The sequence below is a fragment of the Bombina bombina genome, chromosome 6 (assembly GCF_027579735.1).
Source record: "Bombina bombina isolate aBomBom1 chromosome 6, aBomBom1.pri, whole genome shotgun sequence".
Lineage (NCBI taxonomy): Eukaryota > Metazoa > Chordata > Amphibia > Anura > Bombinatoridae > Bombina > Bombina bombina.
Window position 1 is genome coordinate 164,409,399 of NC_069504.1, and position 12,069 is coordinate 164,421,467.

Here is a 12,069-nt window from a genome sequence, read left to right on the forward strand (position 1 = left end):
CATTCATATTCCAGGATTGTACCGTTGGGAAGCAGATTACTTAATGGGACAGTCAACTCAAAAATTTCTCATTCCCCTGTTTTGCACAGCCAACATGGTTATTTTAATATACTTTTTAACCTCTGTGATTACCTTGTATCTAAGCCTCTTTTGACAGCCCCCTTATTACATGGTTATTTATTATCTATTGACTTGCATTTTAGCCAATTAGTGTAGTGTCTGCCACAACTTCTCGATAGAGAGCACAATGTTATCTATATGGCCCACATGGATTAGCAGTCTCTTGTTGTAAAAAGCTAATAAAAAAAAAATTATGTTGATAAGAGGCTGTCTGTAGTGGTAGAGGTTTAAATGTTATCAAGTATATTAATATAACAATGCTGGCTGTGCAAAGCTGGGGGGTAGAATGGGTAGTAAAGGAGTTATTTATCTTTTTAAACAATAACAATTTTGGTGTTGAATGTCCTTTTAAGTTGTCCGTCCGTCCATCCATCCATCCATCCATCCATCCATCCAGGAAAATGGTCTCTTCATGAGGACATGTTCGATCAATTATTCCTGAGATGGGGTCTTCCAGAAATAGATCTCATGGCGTCCAAATAGAACCACAAACTTCAGTTTTTTTGCACCTGCTCAAGAGAGCCAAGAGCTCACATGATAGATGATCTAGTCATTATCATGGAAGGGTCTCTTTCTTCTATGCATTTCTACCACTAGACGAGTTTCTGAATTATCAAATGTCCTCTGATCATCCCTTTTTGATTTTTTATGAGGATAAAGTGGTTCTCCGGACTAAATATGATTTTCTCCCGAAGGTAGTGTCTTCAGAAAATATTAATCAGGAAATTGTTATTCCTTCTCTGTGCCCAAATCCTTCTAACGCTATGGAACACCTACTTCATAATTTAGATGTAGTCAGAGCATTCATATTTTTATCTTCAGGCTGCTAAAGATTTTAGACCAACTTCTAGCTTATTTGTCGTTTTTTTCAGGTCCCAGAAAGGGTCAAAAGACTACAGTGGTGGCCTTGGCATCACGGCTTAAGCCGACTATTCGTAAGGCTTACTTTGTTGTGGGAAAACCACCTCCAAAAAGAGTAACTGCTCATTCTACTAGATCTGTATCTAATATTTGGGCCTTCAAAAATGACATCTCCTTGGATCAGATTTACATACTCCATACCTTTTCTGAATTTTACCATTTTGATATTTATGCTTCTTCCAAAGCGGATTTTGGAAGTCCTTCAGGCCACAGTGTCTGGCAAATAGTAACCGCCATCATTTTGTCCCACTTGTCCTTAACATGGACTCTCAGCTTGGGTATTTTATCTAGCATGTTATGGACTCCTATGGACTCTCATCATCTTACGAAATAATTTATACTTGCCGATAAATTTATTTTGCGATGAGTCCATAGAACCTGCCCCGTTTTTTTTAAACTATACCCAGCAGTGGCTCAGTGCAAAGAAGTGGTGGGATTAATTGTGGCAGCATCGTACACAGTTCCTTTTGCTCGTTTCCACTTACGTACTCTGCAATTATCTATGCCGCGTCAATGGATGACAAATTAACAGCAGTTAGATCAACAAATTCTGTATTCCTTATTAAAACATCCTGGTGGATACACAACCCTTCCTTAGTTCTTGGGCTTGTTTTCTTTGTCATTTTTGGGTCATAGTCACCACAGATGCTGGTCTTTTAGACTTTAGTATAGGGCACAAATCTCAAGGAGTTTGGTCTCCAGAGGAGGTGAGGTTACCTATAAACATTTCGGAAGTTTGAGTATTTCTTCAAGCTCTTCAGTCATGGCCTCTTCTGAAAAGGGAAAAGTATATCCATTTTCAGTCAGACAATGTTCCGACTGTGGTATAAGTAAATATTTAGTAAGGAACTAGCAGTCATTTGACTATGCAGTAGCTGTCTCAGATTTTAATTTGGGAAGAACAGAAGCAATGTATTCTGTAAGCAATCCACATTGCGGGAGTAAAGAATATGGAAGTAGACTATCTACTTCTGGGGAGTAGTCTCTCAATCATAGAGTATTCGATCAGTTGGTTCATAGGTGTTATCTCCCATATATATACCTGATGGCCTCTCACTTAAACCACAATCTTTCAGCATATTGTGCCAGGTCCAGTTATCTCAAAGCTCAGATGGTTGATGACTGAGGGAGTCCGTGGAACTTTACCCTGGCATTTACCTGTTTCTTCCTTTTTTTTTTTTCTTCTCCCAAGAATAATAGCTCTTATCAAGTAGAAGTCTGTCATTCTTTTAGCCCCAGGCTTGCTCCGCAGAACCTGGTTCTGTCCAGTTCTCCTCCCTGGCTTCTTCCTCAGCTTAAGCCTGTTGTTAAACCTATTTCTCCTCCACGGAATTTAAAGGGACAGTCTAGTCCAAAACAAACTTTGATTATTCAGATAGGGCATGTATTTTAAAAATTTTCCACCAAGTTTGCTTTGTTCTCTTGGTATTTTTAGTTGAAAGCTAAACCTAGGAGGTTCATATGCTAATTTCTAAGCCCTTGAAGGCCGCCTCTCATCTCAGCGCATTTTGACAGTTTTTCACCACTAGAGGGTGTTAGTTCATGTGTTTCATATAGATAACACTGTGCTCACCACATGGCGTTCCTAGGAGCCAGCACTGATTGACTAAAATGCAAGTCTGTCAAAAGAACTGAGATAAGCTGCAGTTTGCTGAGGCTTAGATAGATAGAAGATAATCACATAGGTAACAAGTGTATTAATATAACTATGTTGGTTATGCAAAACTAGGGAATGGGTAATAAAGGGATTATCTATCTTTTAAAACGACAAAAATTCTGGTGTTGCAATTTCATCTACTAGGAGAGTTTCTGAGCTATCGGCCTCATCATGTGAATCCTCTTTTCTCATTTTCCACAAGGATAAAGCAGTGCTTCGTACCAAATATGACCCTTTACCGAAGGTTGTTTCTTCTGAAAATATAAACCAAGAGATTTTTTGTTTTTGTGCCCTGATCCTTCAAGTTCCAAGGAGAGGTGTCTCCATAATCAATATGTTGGGAGGGCATTAAAGGTTTATCTTCAGGCTACTAAGGATTCAGACATAGTACAAGCTTATTTGTACATCATTCTGGTCCTCATAAGGGTCAAAAAGCTATGGCTGTAGCTTTTGTCTTCTAGGCTAAAACAGGTGATTCATAAAGCCTGCTTGGTGGCATGAAAGTTGCCTCCTAAACGTATCACTGCTCATTCCACCAGATCATTTGCTACTTTGTGGGCTTTCAAAAATAAAGCATCAATGGAACAGATTTGCAAAGCTGCTACGTGGTTTTTCCTACATACTTTTACCAAATGTTTCCTACTTTGATGCCTTTGGTCCTTTGTAACAGAGTTTTGGCAGAAAAGTCCTTTAGGCCGCAGTGTCTGGCAAATAGGAACTGCCTTCTCTTGTCCCACCCTTTCCTTGTCATGGACTCCAGTACTTTGCTATTAAATCCCACACTTCAAGGCTTGTGGACTCTCACCATCATGCTAACCTGATAAATTATTTTCTTTCAGGATGTTGAGAATCGAGACACTGCTCAAGTTCTTTGTTTTATGGTGGCAGTTTTTTTTTATTGCGTCACTATATACCCTGCTATGTCTATCCTACCTGTCTGTTTTCTTTTCCTCTGCTCATCTATACGTTAAACTGAGTAGTACAGGGAGGTGGGAGGATTTAAAAGCGTTTGTTTTTGGGGTTCTTTGCCTGCTTCTAGTGGCAGAAATTCAATCCCACATGTCAAGGCTCGTGAACTCTCACCACCCTGAAAGAAAATAATTTATCATGTTAGCATACATTTTGTTTTTTTTTGTATATTGGTAAGAGTTCTTTAAATACAGAATATAATATTGATATGTTTTTTAATGTTTTGTCTAATTTGTTTATTTTTCTTCCTAGGATGGCAGACAACTCTATGAACAGGAGCTGTACTATAACTTTATGTACTATAGTCCAAGAGTGTATTTTCATACATTTACTGGAGATGTAAGTTACATTCATATAATGTCTCATCTTGTTTATAGACTGCAACACTTTGTAGTCAAATACTTTTTGTTCTATTACTGTAAACACTTTAAATCCATTGCATAGTTGATATTGACTATACCTTTACTTCAGTCACTTTTCTTCTTAATACAGGGAGAGTCCACAGCTGCATTCATTATTTGTGGGAATTAAGAACCTGGCCACCAGGAGGAGACAGACACCCCAGCCAAAGGCTTAAATATCTCCCCCAGTTATTCTTTTCCTTTCGTCACAGGAGGATGGCAGAAAAGTGTTGGAAAATTCGGAGTAGTCTCTTATGGAGGGTAGTACTCTTCGAGATGGGACTGGAGTTTTAAGTATTCTTGTCAGCCTCTTAGTGAGAGCATTGATGAAAGTTAGAGTCTGGAGATGCAGGCAGAATCTTTCTGGGAACCCATCCAGACTCATATTAACAGCTCCTTAAGCAATCAGCGTTGACGAGTTTCGCTGCCTGCTTTCTTCACTCAAGTCCATGTCAGAAGCGCTGCTACAATCTGTCAAACTTAAAGGACCGTGTCACTGTTCCACTGCATAGATTCCGGTAAGATTGTTTCAATTTTTACACATATTGCAAACGCTAGAAGACAGGGTCACAGTGTGGCTCCTTTTTATCTATATGGAATCAAGGGTTAATATCTCCTTAGGGGGATTATGAACAGTTGGGTTTAATCATATATGCTTTATTTGATTTTATGTTGCTTTATGTGTTATATGTTTATGGGCTCATAGGCTGAGATGGAACATACAGGTTTGACTTTCACTTTGAAGATTGCGCAGCTTAAAAGCTTGGTGCGCTTTTTCTCATAGGGACGGTCCTGCATTGCGCACCATGTGACCGGAATGGTCGAGGCTTCCATTTCCTCTCTCTTGACCGAGTTACGGAGAGGAGTTTTATTTCTGTTCTGTCTGGGTCATAGGAGGTGGTGAGTGCCCCAGCCATTGGGGGTATAAAGATGCTGTTTTTTTTTATTTAAAATAAAGTAATGCCTGTTTATATTGTGAGGGAGCTCTGGGATATCCGCCCTCTCAATTATGTTCCATATACCTTGATAAGGGGAGTATATCAAATAAGGTTGACATGTTTGATACCACTGAGTTCTCGTCCAGTGAGGTGCACACCCTACATGCATCTTTTTATACACATGCATCTTCTCATTGCTCTGCTAATCCTCCATTTGGAGGGGACTTTATTTTCACCAGACATTACTGCGCAGTTTCATACGGCGGTGTCTGCTGCCATTAGTGCTTTCCCTCACACTGCTAAGCGCAAGCGAAAGATTAAATCTTGCACTCCTGCCCAGGTGGCATCATGTAATTTGTTGGATATATCTGATCAGTTTTCCAAGGATGAGGTTCTCTCTGAAGCTTTAGAGCATTATCTTTCAGGGTTGGAGTCTGCTGCCTATAATCCTCTGCCTGTGGAGGATCCAGTTTTTATATTTAGGACAGAACGTTTACGCTTTCTACTAAAGGAGGTTTTGACTACATTGGCTGCTAGAATAACCTCTGGGTCCTAAATTTGATGGCAATCATTAAGGACGTGTGGGGCAGGATTAGAATTCTCTCCTCCATCGTCTGCCTTTTAAGGATACCGGTTCCGGGCTCTCTATGAGGATGGGTTTTCTTTTTCCCATCCCTACTTGGTTGGTGCTATTTTTACTCTTGCCACACGTAATACTAGCCTGTGTGAGGTTAGTTCGTCGTCCATAGAGCCGCCGGATATAAGGATAGAAACTCTGTTAAAGAGGATGTTTCAACCTATGGGATATTTGCTTACTGGCATCGCTTGTCGCCACAGTTGCTGGAGCGGCTACCTTTTGGTGTGTCTCCTTCGCAAAAATGATCGAGGTGGAGGGTTTCCTCGACATTTTTCAGGAAAGAATAACGGCCGTCTGGGTTTCTAATTCCTCTATTTGTGCTGTTATTATGCAGATTAATTAGCCTATGGGTTTCTGTTCAGGCCCGTAAGGCACTCTGACAGATATAACTTCTAAGTCTAGGAGTTTGACTATCTCCACGGTTTCATGGGCCAAGGGTGCCTTTATACCGTAAGATGAGAACAAATCTAAGGGACAAAGTTCGTATTTTCGTTCCTTTAGTTCTGATAAAAGACCAGCGTCAGAGGCCTCCGCTAAGCCAGAGCAAACTATGAGTTCTTGGAAGCCGACTTAGTCCTGGGATAGATCCAAGCAGAGCAAGAAGCCCGCCGAGACTATGTCTGCATGAAGAGGTGGATCCCGTTCCTATTTTGGATCGTGTAGGGGGCTGTCACTCTTTCAGAGGCTTGGTTCAGGGACGTGCAGGATCCTTGGGTCCTGGAGGTCATAGCTCGGGGTTACAATATAGGTTTAAAATCTCATCCACCCAGGGGCAGATTCATTCTCTCAACCTGTCTTCAAGACTAGGAAAGAGGGAAGCCTTTCTGGAGTGCATAAGGGATCGGTTCTCCTTTTGGAGTCATTCTCCAGTGCCTATCGCAGAGAGAGGTTTGAGATACTATTCAAACTTTTTCGTGGTCCCAAAGGAGGAGTGAACTTTCCGTCCAGTTCTGGCCTAAAGTGCTTAAATAAATTTCTAAATGTCCCCTCGTCAAGATAGAGACAATACAGTCCATTCCTTCCTTCATTCAGGAAGGGCAGTTTATGACCACTATAGATCTGAAGGAGGCATTCCTTCACCTTCCAAAACCACAGGGAACACTTCCAGTTCCTCAGGTTTGCGTTCCTGGACCAGCACTTCATTCACACCAGTTCATTGCACTTCCGTTTGGTCCAGCTACTGCTCCAATCATTTTTACAAAGGTTTTAGGGGTTCTTCTAGCAGTCGCCAGAACCCGGGGTGTAGCAGTAGCTCCCTACTTGGACGATATTCTGGTACAAGCACTATCGTTTCATCTGGCAGAAGTCTTTTCAGAATCTCTCCTCTGTCTTTTTCGATACCACAGAGGGAAGATAAATAGAGAAAGGAGTTCTCTTATTCCATGCACCAGGGTGGAATTCCTGGGCACTATAATAGATTCCATAGACATGGGAAAATTTCTAAAAGACCAGAGAAGTTGCAAGATAGTTTTAACATGTCTTGCCCTCCAGACCTCCTTAAGGCCATCTGTGGCTCAGTGTATGGAGGTGATTGGTCTCATGGTGTCCAGCATGGACATCGTTCTCTTTGCCAGGTTCCACCTCAGGCCGTTGCGACTGTGCATGCTGAGGCAGTGGAACATAGATCATTTGGATCTGTCTCAACAGATTTCTCTGGACAACCGGTCAAGAGAATCGCTCTCTTGGTGGCTCTGTGCGGATCACCTGTCCCGAGGGACAACCTTTTTAAGACCATCCTGGGTGACTGTGATGACGGACTGTCTGTCAGGATGGGGAGCTGTTTGGGATGCCAAGAAGGCGCAGGGCCTGTCGACGCAGGAGGAGAGCTCCCTCCCGTTCAACATTCTAGACCTTCGGGCAATATTCAACGCTCTGAAGGCTTGGCCCCTACTGAGTCGTCCCAATTTTTCTGAATACCATTCAGACAACATAAACTAGGTGGCTAACTTCAACTATCAGGGGGGAACTAGATGCTCCCTAGAGTCTCTGACTCTGGAGTGGGCGGAGACTCACAACTGTTCGCTGTCAGTGATCCTCATTCTGGGTGTGGACATCTTGGAAGCGGATTTTCTCTGCAGACAATCCTTTCATCCGGGAGAATGGTCTCTCCATCCTGAAGTGTTTGAGGAGATATGCAGGTGGGGAACGCCTGAGATAGATCTCATGGCGTCCCGTCTCAATACCAAGCTACTCAGATACGGGTCGAGGTCCAGGGATCCTCAGGCGGAGCTAATAGATGTATTAGCGGTGCCTTGGAGGTTCAATCTAATTTCTCTTTTCCTGCCATTGCCACTCCTTACTTAAATAGTGGCTCGAATCATACAGAAATAGGCTTCAGTGATACGGATGGCCGTGAAGGATATGGCTCGTGGATCTAGTGGGGATGTCGTCATCTCCTTTCTTGGAGGTTACCTTGTTGCAGGGGTCTGCGGGAACAAGGCCCTTTTTCTTCATCAAATCTAGATTCTCTGAGGCTGACTGCGTGGAGATTGAATGCTTAGTCTTAGCCAAGAGAGGGTTTTCTGAGAGTGTTATTGATACTCTCATTCAAGCTTGTAAGCCGCATCTATCATAAGGTATGGAGGACCTACTTATTCTGGTGTGAAGAGCATGGTTTGTCCTGGCACAAAGTAAAGGTTGCCAGGATTCTTTCTTTTCTCCAGGAGGGACTGGAGAAGGGCCTCTCAGCTAGGTCCTTGAAGGGACAGATATCGGCGCCGTATGTTTTACTGCACTAGAGGCTCGCTGAGCTTCCAGATGTACAGTCTTTTGTTAAGGTTCTGACTAGGATCAGGCCGGTGTTTAGATCTAATGCTTCTCCTTGGACTTCAAATCTTGTTCTTAAAGTTTTGCTACGTCTCCATTTGAGCCTATGCATGAGGTTGACATAAAGTTGTTGTCTTGGAAGGTTCTTTTTCTACTAGCTATTGCTTCTATGCGCAGAGTTTCTAAAATTGCTGCCTTGCAATGCGACCCTCTTTATCTGGTGTTCCATGCTGATAAAGCTGTTCTACAATCTAAGTTAGGATTTCTTCCTAAGGTTGTGTCAAATCGCAACATCAATCAAGAAATTGTGTTTTTTTCCTTATGTTTTAATCCTTCTTCATCCAAGGAACGTTTACTGCATAATCTGGATGTGGTTCGTGCCTTGAAGTTCTATCTTCAGGCTTCGAAGGAATTTAGACAAGCTTCTCTGTTTATCTATTCTGGGAAGCGTAGGGGTCAGAGGGCCTCTTCGACCTCCTTATCTTTTTGGTTGAGGAGTATCATCCGCTTAGCATATGAGACAGCGGGACTTAAAGGATTACTTTCTGTTATAATTTTTAAGCTAAACAACTAACATATTAAAGTTAATAAACATTAATTAAAACCTACTGACCTATATTTTCTCCAAAACGAAGTTTCATAACGTTCTAAAAGTTATATCTTTTATTCTCCGATGATGTCACGTTATCCTGCCCACTATTTTCAGCACTGCGTGTTCAAAATACTTAAACCAATAACTTTGTGTTTAAAGCGCCATTTTGAAACCTAGGTATTGTAAGCGGATTGGTACACAGCAAAGGATACCCACGGAGTGGGTTTGGAAAACAATTAAATTTGCAGACCAGATTTCTGATATACAGTAGAGATATGTTAATGAAATGCTATTGATAAAAAGCGTATTTGGGGTGGGTAGTTAGTAACCGGCATAGAAAATATTTACTTACAGTGGCCCTTTAAGCCTCCTCAGAGGATTATGGCCCATTCTACGAGAGCAGTGGCTTCCTCTTGGCCCTTCAAAAATGAGGCCTCTATGGATCTGATTTGTAAGGCAGCTACCTGGTCCTCTTTACATACTTTTGCCAAATTTTTCAAGTTTGATGGTTTTGCTTCTGCTGAAGCAGCCTTCAGGAGAAAGATTTCCATCTAATACGAAGAGAGTCCACGGCTTCATTCATTACTTGTGGGAATACAGAACCTGGCCACCAGGAGGAGGCAGACACACCCCAGCCAAAGGCTTAAATACCTCCCCCACTCCCCTCATCCCCCAGTCATTCTTTGCCTTTCGTCACAGAAGGTTGGCAGAGATTTGTCAGAAGTAGTCTCTTATGGAGGGTAGTACACTTAGAGATGGGACTGGAGTTTAAAGTAGTCCTTTCAGCCTCTCAGTGAGAGCATGGGTGAAAGTTAGAGTCTGGGGATGCAGGGAGAGTCTTTCTGTGAAACCATCCCGACTCGGATTAACAGCTCCATAAGCAATCAGCGTTAACGAGTTTCACTGCCTGTTTTCTTCACTCAAGTCCATGTCAGGAGCGAGGCTACACACTGTCAAACTTGAGGCCGTGTTCCTGTTCCACGGCATTGATTCTAGTAAGATCATTTCATTTTCTATATATGTAATAACGCAAGAAGACAGGGTCACAGTGTGGCTCCTTTTATCTGTTTAGAATCAAGGGTTAATATCTTCTGAAGGTGATTATTGAACAAGGGGGGATGTATACATAATTGCTTTATTGTATTATTGCTGCGTCATGTGTGAGATGTGGCTCGGACAATGTGGAACAGTTAGGCGTTTTCCTCCCTGAATTACTGCACAGCCTGTTTACTTTCCTGTTTTTTCCTGACTGCACGGGCGGTCCTGCACGGCTCTTCCTTTCCTGACTGTTGGCTGCAGGAGACGAAAGAGAGTTTCTCCATGGGGTCCTGGGTCATAGGAGGTGGTGAGTGCCCCGACCATTGGGTGTATAAAAGTGCCTGTTTAATTATTATTAAATATATTAAAGGCGCAAGCTATGGAAAACTCTGATATGTTAGAGGGTACTTACTCTTTACCCAAATCTAATGCCTGTGTTTACTGTGAGGAGGCTGTGGTATACCCGCCTGCTCAACTATGTTCTACATGCCTCGATAAAGTAGTGCTATCTAAAAGAAATAAGATGTTTAGTACCACTAACCTGTCCACCTCTGGGGGCTCTCTGTCCTGCGAGGTGCATTCCCTACATTCATCTCTGATTACACATGCAGCTCCCCAGTGCACTTCTTATCCTCCTGCGGGAGGGGCCATGTTGCCACCTGATTTTGCTGAGCATTTGTAAACGGCGGTATCTTCTGTCTTTAATGCTCTACCTTGCCAAGCGCACGCAAAAGGTTAAACATTGCTATACTTCCCAGGGGTCATCTACTCTGTTGGATGTATCTGAGACTAGATTATCCGCTAATGCAGAGGATTCCTATACTTCGGAGGACTCTCTTTCTGGGTCGGAATCTGCAGCCTCTAAACCTCAGGCTGTGGAGGAACCTGACTTTTGGTTTAGGATGGAGAACTTACGCTTTTTATTGGAGGTGTTGGCTACTCTAGAGGTTCCGGAAACCAAATTTACCAGAGGAACCTTCTATTCCTAAGCATGATGAAGTTTATGAGGAAAGGGTAGTGCCCCAAACTTTCCCAGTTCCCGTAAAGATTACAAATATTTTTACGAATGAATGGGAGAGACTTGGATCATCTTTCTCCCCTTCTTCTTCGCTTAAAAAATTGTTCCCGGTTCCAGACTCTCAGCTTGAATTGTGGGGATCTGTCCCTAAGGTGGATGGCGCTATCTCCACGCTTGCTAAGTGCACCACTATCCCGCTTGAGGATAGTTTGTTGTTTAAGGAACCCATGGATAAGAAATTAGAGACCCTGTTAAGAAAGATGTTTTAGCACACAGGGTTCGTCTTTCAACCTGCAGCTGCGGTTTCTGCGGTGGCGGGAGCTGCTACCTATTGGTGCGACTCTGTCAGAGATGATCGAGGTGGAGACTCCCCTCGATGAGATACATGAAAGAATTAAGGCCCTGAGGGTAGCTAATTCTTTTATTTGTGATGCTAATATGGAGATTATTCACTTGAATGCTAAGACATCAGGCTTCTCTGTTCTGGCCCAGAGGGCTCTGTGGTTGAAATCGTGATCTGCTGACATGACGTCCAAATCTAGATTGCTTTCTCTTCAGTTTCAGGGAAAGATTCTATTTGGTCCAGGCCTGGACTCTATCATATCCACGGTCACGGGGGGCAAGTGCGCCTTTCTGCCGCAGGATAAGAACAAACCTAAGGGTCCTAATTTTAGTCCCTTTCATTCAGACAAGTCCCAACAACAGCAGTCTTGGAATAAAACCAAGCAGAGCAAGAAGCCCGCCGAGACAAAATCTGCATTAAGGGGCGGCCCCCTATCCGTCTCTGGATCTGAGGGGGCAGACTATCTCTTTTCGTGGAGGCTCGGAGGAGAGACGTACAGGATCCTTAGGTTCTGGAAGTTGTCGCCCAGGGGTACAGGATAGGTTTCAATACTCATCCCACCAGGGGCAGATTCCTCTTATCAAATCTATCGACAAAACCAGAAAAAACGAGATGCCTTCCTAGAGTGTGTGAGGGATTTCTCCTCTCTAGGAGTAATTGTACCGGTAC

General features: G+C 42.8%; 1 protein-coding gene across 2 annotated transcripts in view; it reads left to right on the forward strand.

Moving 5' to 3' along the window:
• The window catches only part of WASL (WASP like actin nucleation promoting factor), a 503,517-nt gene that overhangs the window by 156,853 nt on the left and 334,595 nt on the right, over positions 1-12,069 (forward strand). For both annotated transcript variants that reach the window (XM_053716658.1, XM_053716659.1), the window contains exon 3: positions 3,920-4,006. In XM_053716658.1, coding sequence (XP_053572633.1) covers positions 3,920-4,006 — 87 coding nt within the window. The remainder of the gene's footprint in view (positions 1-3,919; positions 4,007-12,069) is intronic.